The sequence below is a fragment of the Canis lupus genome, chromosome 11 (genome assembly GCF_003254725.2).
Source record: "Canis lupus dingo isolate Sandy chromosome 11, ASM325472v2, whole genome shotgun sequence".
Classification (NCBI taxonomy): Eukaryota; Metazoa; Chordata; class Mammalia; order Carnivora; family Canidae; genus Canis; species Canis lupus.
Window position 1 is genome coordinate 44569562 of NC_064253.1, and position 27627 is coordinate 44597188.

The 27627-nt window shown below is 38.2% G+C and overlaps 2 protein-coding genes across 4 annotated transcripts in view; one reads left to right on the forward strand and one right to left on the reverse strand.

Annotated features, from left to right (window-relative positions):
- The window catches only part of PLAA (phospholipase A2 activating protein), a 37602-nt gene extending 10920 nt beyond the window's left edge, over window positions 1-26682 (reverse strand). For 2 of the 3 annotated variants that reach the window (XM_025433041.3, XM_025433040.3), the window contains exons 1-9: window positions 26494-26682; window positions 20014-20207; window positions 10931-11031; window positions 10720-10840; window positions 8270-8437; window positions 7688-7823; window positions 5835-6004; window positions 1961-2118; window positions 1078-1297 (exon numbers count right to left, since the gene is read on the reverse strand). In XM_025433041.3, coding sequence (XP_025288826.1) covers window positions 1078-1297; window positions 1961-2118; window positions 5835-6004; window positions 7688-7823; window positions 8270-8437; window positions 10720-10840; window positions 10931-11031; window positions 20014-20207; window positions 26494-26642 — 1417 coding nt within the window. In that variant the 5' untranslated portion in view covers window positions 26643-26682. Of the gene's footprint in view, window positions 1-1077; window positions 1298-1960; window positions 2119-5834; window positions 6005-7687; window positions 7824-8269; window positions 8438-10719; window positions 10841-10930; window positions 11032-20013; window positions 20208-25485; window positions 25573-26493 lie in introns of all 3 variants that reach the window. The other variant, XM_025433042.3, reaches the window with a different exon arrangement.
- Window positions 26683-26783: 101 nt separating this feature from the next.
- Window positions 26784-27627, forward strand: part of IFT74 (intraflagellar transport 74) — an 85232-nt gene continuing 84388 nt past the window's right edge. The window contains exon 1 of the mRNA XM_025433044.3: window positions 26784-26923. The gene's annotated coding sequence lies outside the window, so the exon portion shown is untranslated. The remainder of the gene's footprint in view (window positions 26924-27627) is intronic.

Consider the following 27627-nt stretch of genomic DNA (forward strand, 5'->3'; position numbering starts at 1 on the left):
AAAAAAAAAGATCTACGTAAGTACTTACATAGGAAGGGATATGGAATCCTTGTAAAACAAGGAAGCATACTAGCACGTGAAAAATGGAGTGAGAAATGACAGTAGGAAAACATTGACAATAACGTGCTAATTTTAGAATTTTATTGAGAGCTCGCTCTGTACCTAAGAAAAAAGGAAGCATTTTATTTCCTCCTGTACCATGGCCTCAATTCCCAGGCCCCAAAACTCAGGCTAGTACAACTAGTCTTATAATCCATTTCCTAGGAATCAAGAGCCAGACTAATACTGCTAGGATTATATCCAGGGACATTTATAGTATCTTTTCCCTTTCCTGTCTCCCCTCAAGTCTCCATTTATAACATTCTAGACACCGTATACTATTATAAATAACTGACTTTAAAATCATTATGTGGAATACAAATCACATGTAAAGTAAAATTACTCATAGTCCAGGCCTAAATTTGATGCCCAACTAACCAACTTAGTCTCACATGAAAAAAGAATTTGTTTAGTAAAATCCACCAAAATTTGTATTTTTAAAAGGAGTAACCATCTAAAGGGACTTCTAAGTTTCTTTTCATTTCAAATGACTAAATTAAATTTCACAATTTTGTTTAGTTTACAGTGTAGCTGTATTTTTGAAAGGGAAAAGGGGCACCTGGGTGGCTCAGTCTTGATTGCAGCTCAGATTATGATCTTAGGATTTCCAGATAGGTCCTGCATCAGGTTCCGTGCTCAGTATGGTGTTGGCTTGGGATTCTTTCTCTCCCCCACCTCCCTTTCTCTCGCCCCCTCCCTCACTCTGCACATGTACAGTCTCTCCCCATCTGCTCTAAAATAAATGAGTAAAGCAGAATCTTGAAACAACATACAACTGTTTCTATAAATACAGAATTACTATGTAATTTGAGGTTTAAATATATGAATTTAAAGTAAAAGCCTGCTATAGATCTTAGGTCTTGGTTTTTACTTCAACAGCTAATCATAGTGCATGTTTAAACACATTAAAAACAAACAAACAAAAAATCAACCAATGCTGATGAAAGTACAGAAGACTTAATATAAACCCTAACTTACCTGTAAAAGGATCTGAAAAACTGGTATTCCCAAGTCCTAACATTTGACCTTTTGTGTTATCAATAATAAATTTAGCCACTTGATCCAAAAACATGGGATTCAAATCATTCTTCTGTAAGAAGTTGTATGCAGTTAACCATGGATCATCACTGATGTTATATGGCAATTTATATGATGGTCCTCCTTCATTGACATCAATTGAGAAAACATAATCAAATTCCTTCAATAGGAATACAAAAAGGAGATAAATGATTACTAACTTATCTGTTCATATTAATAACATATATATCACGGGTGTTATGTGTCCTTTTTAAGATAATTATTATAATAAACTTTCTCCAAAGTGCAAAGTTAAAATCTTCCACTTGGCATATGATGATTGATAGCAACCATCTGCATGTGCTGCAAGATTAGCATTTCACTAGGGGTGGAGGCAGGGGATGTATTACAACTACACATTAATTCTAAGGCTAAAGAAGGGTTTCCAATTGGTTGATCTAAAGGCCAAAGGTATTAAATGTTACCATGCCCCACTCAGCAAAACATGCTGGCATTACAAGCACTGCCCTGCAGGGTCCGTATATCTTGCTAAGTTAAATATAGCTAGGCACAAAGCATTAGGTAAAAGATGGCATAGAAGCTTCTAATCCAAAATGATTGGGAACAGTTTACTCATGGTAAGTACCAAAGACAAATAGTAGTTAATCTATCAAATACAGCTCCTACATGGAAAGAGCTTTTCTAAAGGTCAAGTTCAAAGCAGGAAGAGAAAATAATCTCCAAAGAAATAGATTTTAATGTTAAATTTAATTAATGGGCAAAAGTGAAAAAGAAAACCATATGCTTTAAGATAATGGTAATTATAAAGTAGAAGTTGACATACTTTCCCTTCATATAAGACTTTTCCAGATGTTTGCTGATTAGCACCAGATGAGCCAACAACATCACCAATTTTTATCCACCTCCCTTCACTAACACTCCATTGATAGGCTTCGACTTTCTCCCCATCTCTGATTAAACGAGTCTGTCCTTCTCTAGTGCCTAAGAATAAAACATTTAAGAATCAAAGGTAAAATAGCAAAGTGAAATTCAAAGCCATTTAGATTTAAAAAAAAAAGTTAACTTTAAAATTTACACAGAAAAGAGAATATGTATTTGGTTTAATGAAAATTTTATTAAAAGATTTAAAAATGTTCCTCTACTGGAAAGTGGCACAAAACAAACTTAATGGTTAAAAGGAACCTGTATTAAATACAGCAAGGTTAAAAAAGTATGTTTCTACTAGAAAGGAGCCCACTAAAAATAAAACAAGTTTTATCATTGAATATCTTCTGACAACATTTTCATTTTAGTAAATGACGCTCCACTCTTCTAGCTTCTCAGGCCAAAAAGTAGAGGAGTCTGATTCCTTTTCCTGGCATTACAAACACTGCCTTGAAGGGTCCCTCACAGCCATCCTTCAGCAAATCCTATCTGTTCTATCTTTAAAAAAGATCTAGAAAATTATCTCTTCTCACCATCTTCATTTCTACCCAATGGTACAAGCCATCATCATTTCTCAGCTGGACTGATTTAATGGCCTCCTCCTCTTGCCCTGGGGCTTCCTACAATCTATATTCAACCCAGCAACCACAAAAATTCTTTCAAAAGTTGAAAGCACTCCTGCCACTCCTCTGCTGGAGACCCTTCAGTAACGTCCCATCTCTCTCAGTTAAAGCCTAAGTCCTTGGAATGAGGTACAAGGCCAAATACATCATTCTCTCTGATTTCACCTTCTTTCACTGCTCCTCTCAACCCATCTTCCCACTTCAGCCATGGAGTCTCTACATTGGCTATTAATTCAGCCCATGACACGTTTCACACAGATGTTGGCAAGATTTGCTCCCCTGCCTCCTTAACAACTTGAATGTCACCTTCTCAGCAAAGCCTTTAGTGGCAGAGATAGCCAGGTGTCCTCCAGAGATTCATGCTCCTATTCCATAGGATAGAGCTGTAGCTGTAGCTATAGCAAGGTGAAGTTCCTAGATGTCACACACTGAGAAGTGATCAGTGGAATCTGAGTGGCTATGATCTGAGCCAGTTCTAGGTCTAGGCCATCATCCTCTACCATTTTCTTCCATTCTGTCTGATGGCTGAATGTTTCTACAAAAGAGAACATTGGAAGCTTCATGCTGAGGATGGTGGTTTCAATAAACCTGGGTCCCTGAATGGCCACAAGGAGCAAAACTGCTCTACAAACATGCTTACATACCTTGCCATCAACTGAGCTTTGAATGTGCAATAAATAAACTCCTCTTGTATTAAGTCACTGAGATTTTAAGAGTTTATCTGTTACAGCAACTAATGCCATCCTAAGTATTACATACTTCCTGATTACTGTATTTAAAATTACAAAAGACCCAATTCTTGCTTTATTTCCCATGGTACTTACCACTATCTGACATATATTTACTTAGTTACTTTTTAATTATCTGTTTCCTGTAGAACATAAATTTATGAGAACAGAAATTTTTGTTCCTTTTATTATTCGCTATATTCCCCAGAGCTTAGAACAACAGCATACACTGGGCACTTAGCAAGTATTTACTGCGGGGGTGTGTGTGTGTGTGTAGTGACAGACTATATTTTTGTAAAGAATTGTAAGAATATTAAAAACATGACAGTATAATGCATTAATTCCCAAACTTTTGATTTCAAGATTTCTTTACAGTCATAAAAGTTATTAGGAATCCCAAAGAACTTTTATTAACATGGGTTATATCGATTGATTTACTAGATTTGAAATTAAAAATAAAAAAGTAAATATATCCTTTAAAGGAAAACAATAATAGATTATATAGTGAGCAAATAACATTTTACTGTTTTTGTTTTTTTTTTTTTTTACATTTTACTGTTTTAATGAAAAATAGTAATAGTTTTAGAAATTTATTCAGAAGACTGGCATTTTATGTATCTGTAAATCTCTTAATAGAAGACAGTTAGATTATCATACCTGCCTCTGCATTTAATCTGTTCCAATACGTTTTGTTTGAAGTATATTAAGAAAATCCAGGGGATCCCTGAGTGGCTCAGTGGTTTAGCGCCTGCCTTCGGCTCAGGGAGTGATCCTGGAGTTCCAGGATCGACTCCCGCATCGGGCTCCTTGCATGGAGCCTGCTTCTCCCTCTGCCTGCGTCTCTGCCCTCTCTCTCTCGCTCTCTCCCCGTCTCTCATGAATAAATTTAAAAAAATCTTTAAAAGAAAATCCAACCTAACACAGATAGTATGATTGAAAGAAAAACCTCTAGTATAATAGCCTTTTCAGAAAGATGTGAATATTCTACAAGTAGTAGGTCTTTCAAGGTTATAACTTAGAATCTGAAACCATACCAGTGCATTTTTCATGCTCTATTAAGCACTAAAATCCACTGGACTATCTTACAAGCTCCTGGTGGCAGATACACATTTTTCAAAATTTCAAATTTCACTTCAGAGTTTTGAATTTTATCTTTGGCAATAAATACTGTCTGTATTTTCCTCAAAGTGACACATGGTCATTTTGTTCTTTTTCAAAAAAATGTCTGCCCCAAACCCAAGCTTGAATAACCATAGTTAATTGTTCTTTGAAATAAATATAGCATTTCATGGAAAAAGTTCAACATGAAACTCAAAGAAATGCACAAGTACTTATCCTTGAAACACCATGGTACTTTGGAGTACTTTATCTGTACTTCACATTTTGTCAACAAGAATATTAAAAAAGATATGTACTAAAGGGTCGAGATGTAGTAAAATTAATTTTTAATGCTTAATCCAGGACATTCTTTTTTTTTTTTTTTTTTTTAAGATTTTATTTATTCATGAGAGATCCAGAGAGAAAAGAGGCAGAGACAGAGGCAGAGAGAGAAGCAGGCTCCATGCAGGGAGCCCGATGCAGGACTTAATCCCGGGTCTCCGGGATCATGTCATGAGCCAAAGGCAAGCGCCAAACCGCTGAGCCACCCAGGCTGCCCCATCAAGGATATTCTTATGGGCAAAAGGCTTTTTAGTTATTTTTTCTTAATACAACTACATGCTAGAGAAGAGCATAATAACTACCAGAATAGCCTGGTGCCATTGCCTTGAATGTATACAAGGAACCAGCAGTTCTTTTTTTTTTTTTTTTTTAATCCATCACTGCTTTTGAATCATTAGTGCAAATATTAACACAGTGGAAAAGTCAAATAACAGCTTAGTGTTATAAAATTAGTTTGACTTTGTGGACATCCTGAAAGAGCCTCAGAATTCCTAAGGGTCTGTAGACCAAGTTCTGAGAACCACTGATATAATGGATCAGGAATATATCTAGATTTCACTTGAAATAACCACCATCCTCTGATATAAACTCAAATGATCCCCAACTCATTAAGCAGACATTGCTTTATTTGAACTCATTTTTAATCTATATAACCTCTCTCAGAGAATCCAATCAACTGAAAGGTATTAAATGAGTGACTTTTGAGTACCTACTGTGTCTGAGCTAAGTACTAGGAGATTTATTTGAAGGATTCCTGTTTATGAGGAGTTTATTAGCTCAAAGTTTTAAAACTATGAGACAGAGGCAAGAATATGGTTTCTCACAGTGGTTAACAGTAAAAATTCTAAAAAAAATCCCCGTCTAGCAATAAGAATAACACTTTAATGCCAGCAAAAGAACCTCTTTTTTTCTTATCATTCTAATTATTCTGAAAGGCGAACGTGTTAGCATTTTTTATTACTATATACGCTGAAGTATTTACCAGGTTCATTCAGATGTTCCCTCCCAGGAAGCTGCTCGGCATTAATGTCCCCTAAATCACCAGTTTTGGAATCAATGGTTGCCTGAGAGAGTTCTTTTTCAAAAGCCTTGATTTCTTCAGCACTTGCTATCCGATCCTCTGATTCTGTAAACACTCTAATAATACCATCGCTATAAGGAAAAAAACAAACACATCTGAAGTCATTGCCATAGTGCATGAACATTATCACACCTGAATGATCCAAAGCAAAAATAATCTGTATTTTATGAATATGAAAAACATTATTATGTATTTATGGCTGAGTAGAGCACTATGCTGATTTCACACATTATCCTCTGTTGCTTTCTAAAGCCATGTTTAGGGTAAAAAAATATATAATTTAAGGGAAAAATCACTGGCAAACAACAGAGAAATATATATTTGACACAATTTTGAATTCCAAGTTCAGTACTGAGCATCATAAAAATCTAGAGACATTCATATACACTTCATGTCAATATTATATAAGTACAAGACTATAAAGAAGGACAATGTGTTGGTTTGCTTTGTACAAAGGATTCAAATACTCAATACAAAGCTTAGAAAATAGTAGATGCTCATTATCTGTCCATTCGGGAAACGTGGAGTCCATCTTTACATCTTTACTCTGATTAACTAGCGATGTAATCCTAATCAGGAAAATACCAGCCTTGCCTTGGACTAGACAACCCCTATGTTTGGGTAGGAAAGGCAAGTTAGCCACTTTCAAATTCACTAATCCTGCTCAATTCTACAGAGAACTTGGTTTTGTACTTAACCTTCTACTAACAGGAACTTCACCCTTTCAGTTTGTTCATTTTTCTTCAACTTTAAATATGCTTAGGGAGAAAAGGACTAAGCCAACAGATTTTCCCTTCGCCCAGCCAAAAAGTAAGTTACCTTGATTCTATTAGGACCTCCATCCCTTACAGTTGCTGCTTTTTTCCTTTGCCTTCCATGCCAGATCTGGCATGAGTGTGGCTCATCCCACTCAGACCTCAGAAGTCTACAACTGAGGTCCTCACCTTCTGGACCACACCAATTCTCCCACTGCCCCAATTTATTAATGCAATCACCAAAGTTAGAACCTTTTTCGTTCATCCTTCTTCTGATCATTCTTCCTCGGCAATATCTTGTATTTTGGCCTTTTATCTATTACCACTGTGAGGATATTATTTCATAATGACACATCCCTACTACTGTAACTGCTTTCTAAATTGCTTTCCTGTCCACTGTCACCACTAGTTAAATTCAGCCTACCTATGTAATAATTCACAGGTTATGCTTTAATCACGTCACTTCTTCAAAAGCTAGAACTCTTTACCCCAAGCACGGAATCTAAAAAATGCCCAGCATTCAAGGTTCTCCACTTTACTGCCTTACCACCTTATCAGTAATCCCTACTATTTCCCAGCATGAGTCCTCTACTATTTTCCTTCATTTTCCACACACATCTGACTCTTGGGTCCATGCTACACCTTTATTCATACCATTTGTTTTGAGAGAAATTCTCATTTCCCTTCTTACTCAGGATCTTTCAATACTAAATTCAAATTTTTTCTTCTTTCTTCATAAAGTTTTTCCACACTAATCTCTATCTTCTCCAATTTCTTTTGTTTTCAATGTTTTGACTGCACAACCTGTAGTATAAGACCGGTGTAATGTAACATTTATCACTGATGTAAAAGTTGTCCTGCCTAGTACTGTTTTTTCAGTCCAGATACACACATATGATTTCCCGATTCACCTGAAGCTCCCTCAGTTTATCTCTGTGCACTAGAGTCCACCAGAGGCCCAGATACATGATATTTATTGACTGACTAGAATATAAATACCTCGCACCAACCACAATGTCACCATTGTCTAGAACACAGCAGCACCATATAGACTGAGCTGGAAGTCGGATTGTTTGAGCACATTCCCCATGTTTCCAGATTCTTAGAGATCTGTCTTCTGCTGTTGTCACAAAATCTAAAATTAATGAATATAGGTAAAATTAGCTTGAGTAAATAAAATTAAATATATGTATTATATACCATTTTTCTAGGAAGGCCTAAGAATACTTTTTAACCCCACACTATTTTAGTTTTACATTTCATGTATTTATCACTAATACACATACAACTTCAAAAATCACATTTTCTACATTTCACACCTTACATGCTATATACTTTGCACCAATAAATTATACAGTCTTTCCTTAAATACTCAAAAAACTTTGACATAACCACCAAATGTGAACTAATATAAACATGATCACATAATTTTCTCCTTCATGAGAAGATGCTTGAGATAAAGCTACTAAATTATTCAAATCATAGTAAACTGATTTAAGTAATTAGCCCTCTTACCCCCACCTCAAGAATGGAACAATGCTCAATACAAAATTTGAAATGCATATTATGTGCTAAGCTTACCTCTACAATTTGGAAAGACAGATATGCTATAAATATAATTGGTATGTCCATAATATACTTCAAGACACTCGCCAGTGATTTGCCACCTTCTAATACTAGCATCATTTGCACAGGAAAGAAATTCTGCTTCACTCAAAATTGCTAAACCTCTTACACAGTCTTCATGCCCTATATTAAAAGAATAATATAAACCAGTTAAGATAGATAATTTGGTTGATGGATCTATGTGTTAAACTAACATTATAAAACATAATCAGTGAGTAGTAAAAACCAATTCTCAAGGCAGAGAAATTCATTTTTTTTTCTGTAGGAAAGCCTGGTAATCAAAATTGGTTATTTTAGGTTTACAATATTTTTTATTACCAGTCTTCGGAAGTTATTTACATTTATTTTATCTTCTGTAAATTACTTCTTAAAGCTCTCCAGAAAGAAGATTCTGATCCCAACAACTCTTTTTTTTACCTGACAATTCATTTTCAACTTTTCATCCCCCAAAACAAGAGTAATCTATAACAAACAAAACATTCAAACATGACAAATAGCCTGTAAATTTCTCACCACATAATACTAAAATTAACATTTATAAGGCACTAATGAAAATTAAGAATTAAATCATAAAAAAGATCTCAATTATTTAAGAATTTGAAATAAAAACTATCAAAAAAAGGTAAACTTTATTAAATTATGAAAGAATAGGTTGAGAGGGCAGCCCAGGTGGCTCAGCGGTTTAGCGCCACCTTCAGTCCAGGGCCTGATGCTGGAGATCTGGGATCGAGTCCTAAGTCAGGCTCCCTGCATAGAGCCTGTTTCTTTCACTGCCTGTGTCTCTGCCTCTCTCTCTCCCTTTCTCTCTCTCTCCCTCTGTGTCTCTCATGAATAAATAAATAAGGTCTTAAAAAAAAAGAATAGGTTGAGAGAAATTAACTTTTCTGAAACCATACAACTAGTGGAAAAGCTAAAACAAGAATCCAAGTTTCCTGCCTTATAATCCCACTTCTTTTGATTCAACAAAACACAAATATAAAACCAAACATCACTGCTTTATTAACAAAAACATTTCATAATATATACAAATACAAGCATTAAAATGATACAATAAAAACTAATGATCAAGTTTTTTAAAGGCAGTATTTTATGGAATAAAGTTCATTATATTCTTAATTATGTAACTAGAAAAATACATATATTCCATTAATCAAAAGATTTAAAATATTTTTAAAACTTCATAAAACTCAATTTCTCTTAATGTTAATTGAGGCAGTACAGAAGATATTACTTTTTTTATTTTTCAAGGGACAGAAAATTCTCTGAAGCTTATGATCTAATAAAAGAGATCAGGAATCAAAAATATTCCCCATGCTCAGTATTTGCTGTTCAACCAAGTTATTGAAGATTAATGACAACTTGATAACATATGTTGTATGTACAGAAGAAGGAACACAGTGATGCTTAGTTATAACTTGTCCATCTACAAATATTTTTATCTGCACAAAGGGACTTCTTGAAAGTATTATCCAGACTAGTGATCAACTTTCAAGGAAAAATAAAAGAGAAGAAAAACAACAAAAGGGGCAGCCATGGTGGCTCAGCAGTTTACCACCGCCTTTGGCCCAAGGCATGATCCTGGAGACCCGGGGTCGAGTCCCACGCTGGGCTCCCTGCATGGGGCATGCTTCTCCTTCTGCCAGTGTCTCTATCTCTCTGTCCCTCTGTTTCTCATGAATAAATAAAAAATTCACAACAAAAGTTTAATTGTTCCACAGATAAATCAGCAATACCAGTATCAGTAAGCAGATGCCTCAGTGCAGGAGTTATTTAATAGGTGAGGTTCAAAAAGACTACCCACCTAAAATCCCAATGTGAGTCTGAAATTTGTTATTACTAAATAATGTACTTCAAAACTCACAAAAGCACTAATGATGTCTTCCTCTATATATGAAATTAACAATAGTGACCCACTATTCATAAAGCCTATACTTGGGACACCTGGGTGGCTCAGTCAGTTAAATGTCTGCCTTCAGCTCAGGCCATGATCCCAGAGTCCTGGGATTGAGTCCCACATCAGGCTGTCTGCTCCTGCTTCTCCCTCTGCCCCATTGCCTGCTTATATACATGCTCTCTCTCTCCACTCTCTCAAATAAATAAAATCTTCAAAAAAGAAGATTATGTTATATATTATTATGTTTGGAAGTTTCAGGCTGAACTTGTTAAATCAAAAATTGTATACCATATTATAATCTCATCAAGTAGCCATTTATTAGTACACATCTAGTTGCTTTACGGGAGGTCTCATATCTTTTACAAGATTTGAAATATTGTCAGAAAAATTACATTTACCCAAATTAAATGATTCAAATACACTGATGTTTCTCAAATGCCATTTTCATGCTTCTAAACTTTTGAGAAAACACCACTGGAGTGAATATGAAATGTTGTCACTCTGATCTTACCTGAAAAAGTCCTCTCACACCTTCCAGCTTTCCACAGTTTAATAGTCTTGTCTGCTGATCCAGTTAACATTAAGCCCTGCTCAGGTAAGATCTTTACTGCCCATACTGCAGCTGTATGACCCTGTGAGTGAAACGGGAATTAATATAGGTTGCCACAGAATCATCACACTTAGTTATCATGTAGAACATTCACAAAGAACTACTATTATACCTGTAAGGTCATCATGCACTTGTCATTCAGCCAGACTTTAGCAGTGGTGTCCCATGAGCCACTCAGTAATGTCCCAAATTTTCCAGATGAAAGACTACAAACTGAAGGGGGAAAAGGCATTAGTTAATACAGTGTTATACAGAAAAATGTTCAACCTTGCTGGTTATTAAGGCATTGCAATTTTATTTTTTAATTTTTTAAAGATTTATTTATTTGAGAGAGAAAACACTTCTGCAAAGAGAGAGGGAGAGAAAATCTCAAGCAGACTCCATACTGAGTATGGAGCCCGACACAGGGTTCAATCTCACGAGCCTGAGAACACGACCTGAGCTGAATGAAACCAAGAGTTAGACACCTAACTGACTATGCCACCCTGGAGCTCCCAAAGCACTGCATTTTAAAAACACTTTCTGAACTGAGAGTACCTTGGCTAGTTAAGCTTACTGAATGGAGATGAAAAAGAGTGTAGTGATCAAGAGTAGACTCTACACCAGAATGTCTGGGTACAAGTTGAGGCTGTACAACTTATGGACTGTCTGACCAAGGGACAAATTCAGATTCCTCATCTATAAAATGAGAAGCAGGATCAAAGGGGTTGCACAGTGACTTCTGGTTATAAAAACCACACAGAAAGTTAATGTAAATGATTTTGAAATGCTGTTTATACAGATATTTAGTCTAGTTTTTTTTTTTTTTAAAGATTTTATTTATTTATTCGTGAGAGACATAGAGAAAGAGAGAGGCAGAGACATAGGCAGAGGGAGAAGTAGGCTCTCCTCAGGGAGCCCAATGTGGGACTCGATTCCAGGACTCCAGGATCATGCCCTGGGCCGATGGCAGGCGCCAAACTGCTGAGCCACCCAGGTGCCACCCAGGTGACCTGATATTTAGTTAACATAACAAAAAAACCACAAAAACACTTCAGCCCAGCTAAATATTCAACAGTATCGGAATAGGTAATTAAATGTCTTATTATCTTAATGTAAAATTATATAAGCTAAAAATTAAACATTTGAAAAATTATCTAAAAATACAGAAACAAAAGACAGTTCTGGTTAAAAATGGCCGATTGTTGGGGCGACTGGATGGCTCGGTTGGTTGAGCGTCTGACTCTTGATTTTGGCTCAAGTCATTTCCTCAGGTCCTGGGATTGAGCCATGTGTCAGGTTCCATGCTCAATGAGGTGTCTGCTTGAGATTCTCTCTCCCTCCCCCCAGTCATACGCTTGCTCACTCACTCTCTCTCAAATAAGTAAATCTCCCAAAAAAAAAACTGGTAGATTGTTCAGAGTAAAGCTATCAATGGTGTTAATCTATAAGGACAAAGAAAACAGAAAACAACGTAATTGACTTAGCAAAATGGTGGAGGTTATAATTTAAACACCCACAGAAAAAGACCAAAATCAAGTGACTCCCCCAGGGAATTCTCATGGAACTCAATTTCCAACTACTAGGTTTGATGGAGAATGGGGCTAGGCAGAGGACTTAAAATGCTAGATCTCTACTTTCAGTCTACTGTGTCGGGAAAGTACATCCTCATCTACTGCAGGAAACTCAAGGTTTATTCACTGGAGGAACTGAAGTACAGTTTGCAGATTCAAGAAGTCAGGTAAAATAAAGGTCTGGAATAAGAAGCCCCATGAAACACAAGGGAAATAAATGAAAAATCTTCATTTCTTCTCTAATACCAGCAGCCAGGCAAGAGGCAGGAGAATTCTGCTCTAGAAGACTGAATAATGCTAAAGAACTTCAGATAAAGACATGTAAAAGGGCGTCCCATCTAAAGGTCAGACCACCATCAAATTGCCTTCTAATGAAGCCCAGCAATCACCAAGCTTCATCTACACAAGCTAAAAAAATTTCAACTTCTTTATACCTCATTCTTAAACATGAGCAGCCAATTTAATATTAACAACCATTTAATCAAAGTCTCCAACATGAAAGAGAAAAATCCAAACATAAAAATAAGGGGGAAAGGGGTAAGCAATCCAGAAGTGACAAATCCAACTTCAGGAAGCAAAGGAGGCAGGGAGGGCACCTGGGTGATGCAGTCAGTTAAAGCATCTGACACTTGGTTTTGGCTCAGGTTGTGATCTCAGGATCCCGAGATTGAGCCCCACACTTAGTGTGGAATCTACATGAGACTCTCTCTCTCAGATTAAAAAAAAAAAAAAAAAAAAAAAAAAAAAAATTTTTTTTAAAAAGGAAGCAAAAAACAAAAAAGTGAATACTATAATATTTGCAAATAGATATTATAGAAGAAAAGAAATGAGAGAACACGAAAAATAAAAGCTAAAAGTAGAAGAACCCAAGCCAAAATTAAATGGCACTAGGAAAAACAAAGTCTCCCAGAGAATTAGACTAAAAAGAAACAAAAAATGAAAAAGTTTAAACAGTCAGAAAATAATTTCAGAATGTTCAATATCCAACAAATAGGGATTCTAGAAATAGATAATAGGGACAGGGTAGAGAGGACAAAGAAACAGTACAAAAGAAAGATTCTCAAAAGTGAAGGACATGAATGTCTAGATTCAATGAACCCACAAAGGTGCCAAATGAAAGGCACTTTCAGAGACAGAGATACATTGTGAAAATTTGTATCATCAGAAATAGACAAGATCTAAAAGCTTACAAAGAGACCAGAAAGAAGTATGTTCTACAGAGAAGATGGGAAATTAGAACAGCACCAAACTTTTCAGTTAATACCTTACACTAAAGGCCAATAGAGCAATGCCTTCAAAATTCTGAGATTTGGGATCCCTGGGTGCCTGCCTTTGGCCCAGGGCATGATCCTGGAGTTCCGGGATCGAGTCCCACATTGGGCTCCCTGTGTGGAGTCTGCTTCTTCCTCTGCCTGTGTCTCTGTCTCTCTCTCTCATGAATAAATAAATAAAATCATTACAAAAAATTCTGAGATTAAATAGTTTTAACATAGGATTTTACATCTAGCCAAATTAACAATCAAATGTAAGGATAGAATACAGTCGTTTTCTAGTATACAAATATATTTAGCCCCTATGTCACAGCTTTCTTAAGCTGTGATAGCTGTATTACACCAAAACAAAAGTGTAAGTTAAGAATGAGAAAAATATGAGAATTTTTTCTAGGAAATACACTGGCAAAGGGAAATCCAGGGTTGACATCAGCCCAGAACATCAATCCAACACTAGGCCTGAAGAGGTTAAGTTTCCAGGAAAAACACAGAATAGATAAATATTGTGATGTGTGTGATAGCCATTAGTGATATTCATCAGATATTTTGTGCTCTTTACCTTCCAAACAAATGGTAATATTGAACTTGCCCAGTTGTTTTGGCTTTAGGCATGCCTTGTGACTTGTTCTGGCATTGAAAGATGAGCAGAAATGGTCTTTTTTTTTTTTTTTTAAGATTTTATTTATTTATTCATGAGAGTCAGAGAGAGGGAGAGAGGCAGAGACACAGGCAGAGGGAGAAGCAGGCTGCATGCAGGGAGCCTGACATGGGACTTGATCCCGGGTTTCCAGAATCACGCCCTGGGCTGAAGGCGGCGCTAAACCGCTGAGCCACCAGGGCTGCCCAGATGAGCAGAAATGTTATTTGGCTGGTGAAAGCTTAAAGGACAGGTACACGATTAAGCCATGTTCCTTCTCTGCTCCTCCAATGTCTGTGAAAGCACATACTAAGATGAAGCATCTGTCATCCTAGATCCCTGCATAGTTCTACAAAGCAGAGCCCCCTGCTGCACTGCACTAGATGTGTAACTAGCAAACTTTCATTGTGTTAAGCTCCAGCAATTCTGGAGTTGTCTGCTACCACAATGTCATCTAGCCTGATTTAGAAATTGGTAGCACAAGCCAGGCCCTGATGAAACAAGAACCCACAAATGGCATTAGCTTAATGGGCAGGTGGTGAGGAGGACACTAATCAGAGAGTGGAAGTGTGGTAATCCTTATGCAGTGAGGAATATCTGGTAAAACTGCTGCTCGCGAGAACCCAAGACATGATAAACTAGCAGCTTTAAAGAAAGAGGTTGGAAAATGGGACTTCAGTGATAGGTGTCATTATCAGCTACATCTAAGTACTAAAATAATGGAATGAGAACAAGACGTGGCTGGTTCTCAAGCAGGAATGGAGTCAGAAACTTAAGGACTTGCGGGGTTAGAAGAACCAATTACTTCTCAACCCCAAATGATAAAATACCAACCTGAGAAGGCCTTTTAGCAGCAAAGGACAACTGAAACTAAGTCATGCAAGAGGAACAAATAAAAAACATGACCAGCATGTACAGTGCTAAAATTTCTAAATGGATTTTAAGTATACCCAAAGCAAAGCAAATTAGGTTGTCACCATGAAAATAATTGCCTTCAGCTGAACAAATGGCTCAGGGAAAAGAACTTGAGCGTGCAGCTTCCCACTGAGGTCTGACAGGCTCATGGCCTCAAGAGTAAAATCCGGAAAGGCATGTACGGAAAGAGGAAAGGAGAGAGGGGGAGAAATACAACAAATCAGACTACAACTGAGGGTACACAGAGGTCTGACTAGAACCAAATGGGCAAGAAGCCAACAAGAGAGTTGCACTGCCAAGAACTAAAAGAAAGTCTGTGACTGTTCAAAACTTAAAATGACCCCTAAGCACGAAACCTCCAGGCAGAAGGCAAGCTGAGTTTAGTCTCCAAGAAGGGTATACATCAAGATGACCAAGGAGAGTAACAGAAAAGAAAGAATACCCTGGAGGGCCAAAGTAGAGCTGTAAAGGACAATGGACTAGCAAACCCCTTTTAGAGACCCAAGGGACCAGATCACAAAAATCTCTTCACTCTCATAGTAGCCAAGTCCTGGAAACAGCTGCCCATCTAGATGTCAGAATGACTACAGATTAGGAACTGCTGTCTTGCATCATTCCCTTTTCTGAATGATAGTGCTTACCCTACAGTTCCACAATTGTATCCTGACTGGGTGAAAGGATGACAGAGAACATGTGTTTTTAGCCCACAGATCTCTGACTTTAAGAGGAATTATATCTGGACCTGATGTCAAAACACCTAAGCCTCATCTCCTTGATGCTTAAAACACTATCACCCAGGGGATCCCTGGGTGGCGCAGGGGTTTAGCGCCTGCCTTTGGCCCAGGGCGCAATCCTGGAGACCCGGGATCGAATCCCACCTCGGGCTCCCGGTGCATGGAGCCTGCTTCTCCCTCTGCCTATGTCTCTGCCTCTCTCTCTCTCTCTCTCTCTCTCTCTCTCTGTGACTATCATAAATAAATAAATTAATTAATTAATTAAAAAAAAACAAACAACACTATCACCCAGAGATTCTTAACTTTGGGATTGATGCTGTAATTGGAGGGGAATTTCAGCTTTTCTGACATTGAGAGAATGGTGGGTATTTTCTGCCTGCACAAAGAACAGAGAACAAGCTGAATAACTGATAACCAGAGGCAGACTGTGGTAGCTTGCCCTTTTTGTGCATGATGTTAGGCACAGCCAATTGTATCTACATTAGTCAAAAGTATGAACGGTGGCTGACACTTTTAGGTACATGCTTTTAAGAGTCAATGCATTATTAATCACATTGCTCTTTCACTGCTACAACAAACTTCTGAAGCACATATAGAGAGAGCCTCCATCAGCCTGGGCCCCTGAGAAACTCTGATGAGCAGATTCCCCTCACTAATCCACGATGTATGTATATGGTGGGTGAGAAAAACTGTTGTGCGAGAACACTGAGATCATGGAAGTGTCTGTTACTATACCATAACTTGGCCTATTTTGACTCATTATATGTTAGACTATTTGAAAAACATAATTGGCATCTAGGAGACTTCCTGAAACTCTTGTAAAATATCAATAAGATAGGGACACCTGGGTGGCTCAGCAGGTGAGCGTCTGCCTTTGGCTCAGGGTGTGATCCCGGGCAGGGATCGAGTCCCACACTGGGCTCCCCACAAGGAGCCTGCTTCTCCCTCTGCCTATGTCTCTGCTTCTGTGTCTCTCATGAATTAATATATAAAACCTTAAAAAAAAAAGATATTTCTTACTGGATGTAATTTAAGAATTATATATATATATATATATATATATATATATATATATATATATTGATTGATTAAACATTTCCCAAATTTTGTTACCCTACTCTACTCCAGAAAGTCACTTATATTATTTATTATATATAATATATATATCTCCTCCTTGGAGACTAAATATATATACATGTAATATATTTGTACATTATAAAATTAAAAATTAAATTTAAAAAATTAGTCGAGAAATAGTCTTGGTGATTGGAACAGAAAATATCTTCTGTGGATCTGTAAAGTATTACCCATGCTTAGTCACAGGGACAAAGACTGAAAGAGTTTACTATACACATAAAAATACGATTACTGTATTTGAATATTGAAATCAAAGTAAATTTTGCCATTTATATGAAAAGTTGCTTTTCAAATAGTTCAATTTTTTAAAAAAAATCAACTTAAAGTGTATGTATCATCAGTTGCTCTTTAAATTCAAATATCCAGAAGGGTAGTAAATTTAATCATCTGATTCTTATATGAATACATTATTAATGTCTAAAAACAGAGAACCATAAGCATATCTTGATAGTTGTAATTGGGAATGCTTTTTATATTCTCCCAGAGATCAATGTAACATATAATTCAAGAGAAACATTATTTTAGAGCACTCAGAAAATTTCTTTCTTAAAATTTCTTTCAAGATCAGGCAGAAAGAATGAATAACAAAATAAATCTCTTTCAATAAGTATAGGGAACACTCAGCTTTGATTAAGTACGCACTTACCTTTTTTTTTTTTTTTAAAGATTTTATTTATTTATTCATGAGAGACACAGAGAGAGAGGCAGAGACACAGGCAGAGGGAGAAGCAGGCTCCCTGCAGGGAGCCCTATGTGGGACTCGATCCCGGGACTCCAGGATCACACCCTGGGCTAAAGGTGGTGCTAAACCACTGAGCCACCTGGGCTGCCCTGCACTTACCTTCTGATCCAGAAATGGATATTAAATCTAAATGACACTTCCAAAAGAATGAAATGATACATGCACAGAACCATTTATAATGCATTATCTATACTAGCAAAAGATTGAAAATTCAAATGTCCATTAATGGGGGACTGGCGGAATAAGCTAGAATAGCCATGGTAAAGCTAACTAAACAGTAAATTATAATGCCACTGTAAAAACGAATGAATAAGATTTCTATACAGTGTAATAAAGAGATCTCCAAGGTAATAATATTACTAAGCAAAAAGAGGAGGGGCAGAAAATTGCATAGGGTATGTTATCTTTTTATCTTTTATCTTACATATAAAGGAGCAATATAAATATACATTCATATCTGTTAACACAGTTAATAAAGTATAAGGAAAGGGATGGTACAAGAAGGCAATACAGACTAAATATGGACTTTTTTGAATATACCTTGAATTCTTTTTTCTTTGAAACTATATATATGTTTTATAGAATTATAAAACAAGATTAAGTTTTAAAAAATCCTGTTGAGTACCATTACAGTCTGAACTGAGGTTTCCACTTTTTATTCTCACTTTAAAAAAAAAAGGCAAAAAACACAGGGCTTCTTGGCAAAACAGCTGATTTCGGGTTAGAACGAAAAATGCATACAGTGAACCTAGAACATTCTGTACTACCAAAAGCAAGGAAGACTGCTAAAGATCTTGTCAAAAGCTCACAGGGGCAATTGAGGTTTCCAATCCAAATACGGGAAAATTTGAGAATGAAAAAAAAAAAAAAAAAGATGCTAGGAAACTACTCATCCTGAAACTCAGTAAAAGAGTATTTATCCTGTTCTTCCTGTATAAAAGTCTCACATGTAACCAAAGAATTAATATGAGGAAATTCTACATTTTAAAAAAATGCTAGCTATTAAATGCAAAAATAATGGTAGAATTAGAATACAATGATTTCACAAATCTTAATGACATACTAGACCCGTGTGTGATCAATACATGCTAAAAACTATTACATAAAAGACTGATGGAAATTTAAAATGAATGACGCAACACTTGAATCTACTAATTAACCTTAACATCACAGAGATATTAAGTGCCTCTTAATGTGCTACGACAGAAAATACATAATAGTACCTAAATGTGTACTTGTCTAAAACTTGAATCTGAATCTGATTAAGTTTCTAGATCTAACAGCTTATGAAACATACAGGGGATTGACAAACATGTTAAAAGGAAACCATGAGACTTTAATCAACAAAATTCAGAATGTAGGAAATCCTACAAGTTAAATAAGCTGGTTCCAAATAGAGAGGGGTGAAAAAAGGGAAAGAAATCCATAGATTAAAAGACATGTGGACCTTAGTTGGGTCACAGTTCAAACAAACTGTAAAAAAAATTTATGAGATAACAGAGTGTAATTTGAGCCTTCACAGGATATTTGATAAGAAATTAGATTTTGTTTTAGGTGTAATGATGATTCAAAAAAAAAAAAAAAGATAATTCTTATCCTTTAGAGAGATCAGCAAACTAAGGCCTATGGGCCACCTATTTTTGTACAGTGCACAAACTAGGAATGGTTTTTACATTTTTAAGTGATTGAGGGAAAAAAATTAAAAGCTATTTCCTGATATGCGAAAATTATGACACTTAAATTTCACTGTCCATAAATAGAGGTTTATTGAAATACAGACATGCCCATTCATTATCTTATTGTCAGTGGCTGCTTTTGTATACAACAGCAGAGTTAAATAGTTGTATAAATGACCATATGGCCTGCAAAGACTAAAATATTTAGTATCTGGCCCTTTATAGAAAAAGTTTCCAAACCCTATTTTAGAGCTACATAAGAAAGTATTTACAAATGAAATGGTATTAAAATTATACAGCTGCTTAATGGAACACTTTACTTTCTACATATAAGCACGTCAACCTTTACCAATGACAATAAATCTGCAACATAGAATTTACAGAATGATGATGGTCCAAAAAGGTTTTCACTACCAAGCTATAGATATAGGTAAAACAAATATAATAAATTGTACGGAATGCAAATATGTGAATTTTCTTTTCAAGAGGATAAAACTTCAAATAGTAAAAACCCAAAGCATTCTACTCACCAGTATTTTTGTGACCTTTTAGTATATAAAGTGGTGCTGGACTTTCCAGTGAGAAAATGCAAATATTGTGGTCATTTCCTCCAGTGGCAATTAGTCCATGAGGGTACATGTCACTTGAAGGTATGATACATACACAAGACACAAAATTGGAGTGGCCACTCATACAGTGCATTTCTGTAAAGCCCCTGTTAGGACTAGAAAGACATGACATGGTAATTAATAAGATATACATTCTCCCCTTACTTAGCATAGGACATGAGTTGTCAAAGTATTTACTTTCTTTTAGTATCTAGGTTGAACTTTACGGTACATACTACTTTAAGAATCTATTGTTTTAAAGTTAAACATTAAATATTTAATTTTATTAGCTACTATTGAGATTCACATCAGATTTGAAGTTTAATTTGTATTTCATTGGGAAGAGCATGTCAATTAACAGAAAGAATAAGCAAGGAAAAGGAGGGAAACAAGTGGCTTTTTCTCATATTCCATCTTTATTTCTATTTATCCATGACTGTTACCTTCAGAAATACCTAGTGAAGTGAAATATTCATTCAATTGGATAATAGAATCTACTATTGATAAGCCTTACGACTACTAGGATATTTTCACACTATAAAACATTAACTTAGTACCCATTAGTACAGTATGTATATCTAAATAGCCCCTCTTGCACAAAGCAAAAGCCTGAAGTTTTCTTCTTTAGGAAAATTGAAAATCTTTGACTAGGAGGACACAAGGCATAGTTGAGCCTTGGGGTATGAGGAGCATGTACATTCACATTCCTTTAGGTAGATCAGTCCAGTGAAATGGTCTAGCCAGATAACCCCACAGTGAAGCTCACAGCCAGCAGCCTCAACTGTGAGCAGAGCCTCCCAGGAGCTTTTTAAGTTCTCGACTCTTTAACAACGAGCACAAAATAAGGATTACCAGGTCTGGGGAAAGCCCTCTCCAGCATGAAATACAGTGATCAAAAAGAATAGGAAGGGGGAAAAACCTATTTATTTATATCTTTATTTATTTTTAAGAGATTTTATTTATTTATCCATGAGAGACAGAGAGACAGAGAGAGAGAGAGAGACAGACAGACAGAGACAGAGACAAAGGCTGAGGGAGAAGCAGGCTCCATGCAGGGAGGCCGATGTGGGAATTGATCCCAGATCATGTCCTGGGCCAAAGGCAGACACTCAACTGCTGAGCTACCCAGGCATCCTGGGAAAAACCTATTTAAAGAAATCAGATCACTAAGAAGAAAATAACTTAAAAAAAATCACTATCATTCTTAGAAGATATTTCAACCATAGAATATGAGCATAATTTCACAAAAGTCAAGGCAATTTCTGAGAGAACACAGCAGGGAGAGAATGAGAGAGGGAGAGAGAAAATAAATTTAGAAACAAGTTCAAGCTCCTGAAAATAGGACAGAGGAAATCAAGAGAAAGAAACCTAAGAACTGACTTAAGAAAATGTCCCAGAATTTACAGACATGAGTTTTCACGTTAAAGGTCCCACTAATGGCCCTTAACTATGCTTGAATATACACAGCCTGCCAGAGAGAAAAAAATGACAGCTCAAGAATCACAATGGCTTCAGACTTCTCAATTGTAACACTAGAGGCTAGAATACAAAGGATCAATGGCTCCTTAATTCTGAAGAAAAATTATTTGGGCATTAGAATGCTACAAACATTTAAATTATTACTCAAGTAGCAAGGCAGAATAAAATCATTCTTAAACTTGCAACGTCTTAATACATTTATTATCAGTGCAATGTATTTCACAGGAAGCTCCTAGAAGATATGCTCCAATTAGGCATCAAGGAAATAAACTAGGGAGGCACCTGGGTGGTGGTTAAGTGGTGAAGCATCTGCTGTCAACTCAGGTCATGATCCCAGGACCCTGGGATCTAGCCCCGCAGACTCTCTGAGCCTGCTTCTCGTTCTCCCTCTGCCTGTCACTCTCCCTGCTTGTGTGGGCTCCCTGCCTCTCCACTCCCATCATATAAGTAAATAAAATCTTAAAAAAAAAAAAGAAAGAAAGAAAAGAAAGAAAGAAAGAAAGAAAGAAAGAAGAAAGAAAGAAAGAAAGAAAGAAAGAAAGAAAACAAACTAAGAAAGTAAAAAGATAGAGAAAATAGAAATCCAAAACAAAGGCCCCAAAGAAGGAACTGTGGAGAGTACAATGAAGGGAGATCTCAGGATTGGTTGTGCACCAGGAGTAGAGACCAGGGTCAGAAAGTTTTCATTGCCAGGAAGATGAAACTGTAAAATATCCAGTGTGTCTAAAGGTCTTAGAAGAGATTTAGACAACTAGCAAAGAATATGAAGTTGAATTAGAGATAAATACACAGAAAATGAAACAAACGAAAACCCCAAAACAGGGCACTTACTAGCTACAGGCAGATAATAAAATGGTTGAGGAAAAGTTATAGTTTATTCCACAGCTCTGGTGTAAATAGACTCTGTTCTGTAATAAAATACTGATTTTATCTAAATTAAGTTTAACTATAAGGGTCAGAGTATAGAAAAAATGCATATGTGATGAGGGTTAATAGGGGGTAGAAAGAGCTAAATTCTAATACTGCATAGAAGGAATAGAAAATGCCTAAAATATTTAAAAAATAAAAAGACACAATAAGCACTTTATACATACACGTGGAAGTAAAGTAAAAATAAGCAGGTAAAAAAGATTAAAATTTTGTCTCCAAGAAAGGGAAATGGAGGTTAGGAAGAGAATGGCTCTAATTTCTTAACAAACTCCAAGGAACTATTTGACTTAAGACCCAAAATGTTGAGAGTTTACATGAGGGAGAAGTCATTTCAACCTCAGCATGGTCAGGGAAGATGGGCACACAATCCTAAATTTTAAAAAAATTTTTATTTTGGGATCCCTGGGTGGCGCAGCGGTTTGGCGCCTGCCTTTGGCCCAGGGCGCGATCCTGGAGACCCGGGATCGAATCCCACATCGGGCTCCTGGTGCATGGAGCCTGCTTCTCCCTCTGCCTGTGTCTCTGCCTCTCTTTCTCTCTGTGTGACTATCATAAATAAATAAAAATTAAAAAAATAAAAATAAAAATAAAAATTTTTATTTATTTATTCATGACAGACACAGAGAGAGAGAGAGAGAGAGGCAGAGACACAGGCAGAGGGAGAAGCAGGCTCCATTGTAGGGAGCCTGACGTGGGACTCGATCCCCAGTCTCCAGGATCACACCCTGGGCTGAAGGCAACGCTAAACCTCTGGGCCATGGGGGCTGACCACAATCTTAAATTTGAAGTTGCATCTTTCATTTACAGGTCGTTTTCAAAAGGCAACACAATAGTTGGTAACAGACTTGAGAAATTTGAAGTGGGCTTATGGAGGTTTGAAGCAGTCTGAAACAATGGCATATTGACTGTTTCAGTTCCACGTACACCCAAAAAATAACATCGTCATTCTGAGGGGTCTTCAGAAGGCCCAGAGAATTCCTGGATTTTCAATGGTCTTTTGCGAAAGATAGTATCGGTTTAGAGTATCCCAGAATGAAGGGATGCACTAAAACTAAATTAAATCCCCCCCAACATTCCCAATCTATCTGTACACTAACTACTTTGATCCAGAACTCTATCAACAATGTACATGAGAAAACAATTTTCATTTATTATTTGGCTACAAACATTTACAGCACATTAACTTTATTAATATACCATGAAATAGAAATTGTCAGGACATCAGCCTTGAGGACGCTTTTGATATGGATGTAGAAGAGATTCATGACCACAAGAGAGCCAGTGACTATGAGTTATCCTACTTTGAGCATTTGGAAGTGAGAAATAAAACAATCTTATCTCACTAATCACCGGTTATTCACTCCTGTGTGTGTGTGTGGCACAACGCAGGCTCTCAATCAGTGTTAGTTGAATAAATTCATTAATGATTTTGAAAACAAAACTAAGGGGCACCTGGGTGGCTCAGTCAGTTGAGCATCTGCTTTCAGCTCAGGTCCTGGTCCCAGGGTCTTGGGACTGAGCTTTCCATTGGGCCATGTGCTCAGCATAGAGCCTGCTTGTCCTTCTCCCTCTCTATGATCGCTCTCACTCTCTCTCAAATAAATAAATAAAATCTTTTTTTAAAATTAATTTATTTATTCAGGAGAGACACACACACACACACACACACACAGAGAGAGAGAGAGAGGCAGAGACACAGGCAGAGGGAGAAGCAGGTTCCATGCAGGGAGCCTGACGTGGGACTCGATCCCGGGGCCTCCAGGATCACGCCCTGGGCTGAAGGCGGCGCTAAACCGCTGAGCCACCTGGGCTGCCCTCAAATAAATAAATAAAATCTTTAAAAAACAAAACCAAACCAAAAACAACATGAGTTTAAAATAAAACACAGCACTTTTCAAATAGATGATGTCAGCCCTAAATTCCTGAAGCTCCTGATAAATGCAAATGTTCAGTGATCTAAGTTCTTGACAATCTTAGCAGAGTTCTACAAAACCTGTGAAGTTAAATGACAGGTACTCAACTACTACAGCACGCATCCTTACCGTAATGTTTATCCTACTGGGTATATGCTTCTACCACACTCAATTTTTTTTAAAGATATTTATTTATTTATTTATTTATTTATTTATTTATTTATTTGAGAGAGAGAAAGAGAGATAGAGAGAGAGGGCAGAGACAGAGGAAGAAGCAGGTTCCATGCAGGGAGCCCCATGTGGGACTCGATCCCAGGACTGTGGGATCACGCCCTGGGCTGAAGGCAGATACTCAACTGCTGAGCCAAGCAGGCAACCCTACCACCCTAAAATTTAAGGATACAAAGTTAATCAGTAATTACACTCCAAAACACAAAACGTTATGTATTATTAGTGTTACGAAGTTATTTGGAATATCACAGAATCTTAGAGTTAAAAGAGACGTTAGAGAGCATCTCCTCCAATTCAACACGGGAGTTTGCTCTACAATATTTCTAGTCTGTTTATCATCCTGTATTGGCTGTACTACAGCAAAAGCCTCCAAACAGATCTACTTCCACATTTATCCCTTTGCAATCCAATCTCCACCACCAGCTAGCAGAACCTCTCCGCAGGTCAATCAAATCACGCTCCTCCCTGTGTGAAATTCACTGAAGGTTTCTGCTTACTCTTTCTCATAGCACTCATATCATGGCATCTGGCTCTGGCCCTCACCTCACAGAGCATTCCCTCCTGCACAAAGGGACTTGCCTCCTTCTTAACAGGGTCTCTGGGCTTGATCCTACTACTTTCTACAGAGCTCTTTGAATTCAACACTTCTCATTCCTTGCTCCCATGACCAGGTTCATCTTGGTGTGAGCTTTAAAAAAAAACAAAAAACAAAAAACAAAAAACAAAAAAACTAAACTGAAACCCTCCTGGGAGGGGCTTCCTTCCTTAGCATTCCTCCACTCAATTCTCTACCTATATTTGTTTTCATAGTATACATGCCAATGAACAATTATATATTTACATTTTTTCTGATCCACCTTTCCTCCCAGACTGTAAGAAAGATCCGTTAAAACAGGGAACTTGTCTGTTGTCTTACTCTTCTTTAGAACTGTAAACAAATAGGGGGCACACAACCAATAGTTACCATCTATCTGAATTTATGCATGGTTACCCAAACTCTGAGTGAAAACTATACTAACGGGAGATGTCCTACATAACAAAGCAAATCACCTTAAATTTTCTTTCCGAACTAAAATCCGTCTCCCAGGTTGTAAATTTCTTGTTACAACCAACCAAATCAGGACTGACCCCTTGATCTTGATTTGAACCTGAGCTCAACCTTCCGTTCCTTAATTTCTCTTTTTGTTCAATCTCTGTGACAATCCTTTGAAGGCAATGGGCTTTCTCTCAAGGAAGCAGCACATCCCCAAACATCCATAAAATATGTGAAAAGTTTCATCCCCGCCATCCAGGCCCACCACAGACCCCAGACTAAGAAACTCTGATTTGGACAACGAGGAGAGGAGCCAGTGCAACTTTCTGCCGTGCAATTTTTGAGAACCCTAGTTCAAAAATTAAACTTGAGGGAAGGCTGACTACAGAGCAAATTCTAGGGAAAGGAAAGGATTTACTTCAATTACACGTCAGATGTCTCACAACGTCTCATTTGGGGGCGGGGGGTGGGGGCTGCGTTGCACCTGGCATCAGTACATTTTCAAATCTAAAAGAAACGTGGGAAATCATAGCCCAAAACATAAGAGGTTCGTCCAAGGTCACCTACTCGATTGTGGTCAAGTTAAGGACAAGAATTTACGTCTCTGTTACCCGAAAGCTGTGCTCCTTCCACCTAAATCTCACAGGTTTCTTACACTGTGCGCGCAGAATTGGGAGGGAGCGCGAACGGGATGGAGCCCGGGCCGGGAAGAGCGCAGGAGAACGGCAGGGAAGCGTCCCTCTTTTGCCACCAACAGTAGGAAGCTTGCAACCCGGGCGGGGTGGGTGGCGGGAGCCCCGGACTCGCCGCGCTCACCTGTCTGGGACCCAGAGGCGGGTGGTGCGGTCTCGGGACACGGACACAAAGGCCCCCGGCGGATAGAGGCTGCACACTAGGCCCCGCACGTCCAGCTCGTGGCCCGGGAGCGAGCAGCTCAGCCGGTACCTGGCAGCGCTGCTCGCCATGGCCCTGGTGCGTCGGGCGCCCGGGGCCCAGGCACCGCGCGAGATCAGTCCGCGGGAGACGCCGGGGGTGCGCCGAAGCGCGGCGGGCGCAGGGCCTGCAGGTGAGGGGCGGCTGCGCACCGGAAGAGCCCGACAGCCGGCGCGGAAGGGCGACGCGAAGGGGGAGCGCCGAGCGGGCCGAGTGACACAGCAACCCTGACAGGCACACCGGAATTCATCATCTGTCTCAGCCCGCCGTGACGCAAAGCGTGTGCGTCCCGGCTGCCGAGGCCGCCGCCGAGGTGAGCCTCACTTCCCTAAAGCGCCGTGGGCCGCCTGTCAAGGCGGAGCTGACGGCCGGGCGTTGGGCCCGGTCGCCCCAATCCAGATCCTTTGCGAGCCCCAGCCCCCTCTCTGTGTCCTGGGGGAACTATTTCTCGTAGTCCGAGGTGTGGGCCGGGACTACAAATCCCACAATGCCACGCGCCAGCGGGACCTGAGCGGCCGGCGCGCCGAATCCGGATGTTTTAAATCCTGATCCGAGGGGCTGCGCGCTCCCTTGCGGTTGCCGGAGGTTGCCTCGGACGCTGCGTCGGGGCAGCGCAGTCCCGCCCGACCCCTTCGAACTTACTCTGTGGTCTCCTGAGATTTTCCGAAGCTAAACGTTGTTTTTAAACATAAAAGTATCCAATGCTGGGCCCCCTTCCCATGTGTCTGGAGGTACTCAGGGAGAATCTGCGTAATGTCAGTAGCTTCTCTCCGACGATTCAGTGTACCGAGCGCTTGGACAGAGGTTATTGGGAGGGAAAGAATCTTTTTTCTTAACTACCCTTCTAGGCTATCCGTGGGGGCGCTGCAACAAAAGATAGATTAACAAGAGAAAAACAAATTTATTGACATGTATAATAAATAGAAGAGGTGGCTAGAGTCTGGGCTTATATAATATCTTAACAAAGGAACAGTATTTACGGAAGAAAAGAAAAGGTTCTTAAGTCTTTAGAGGCAG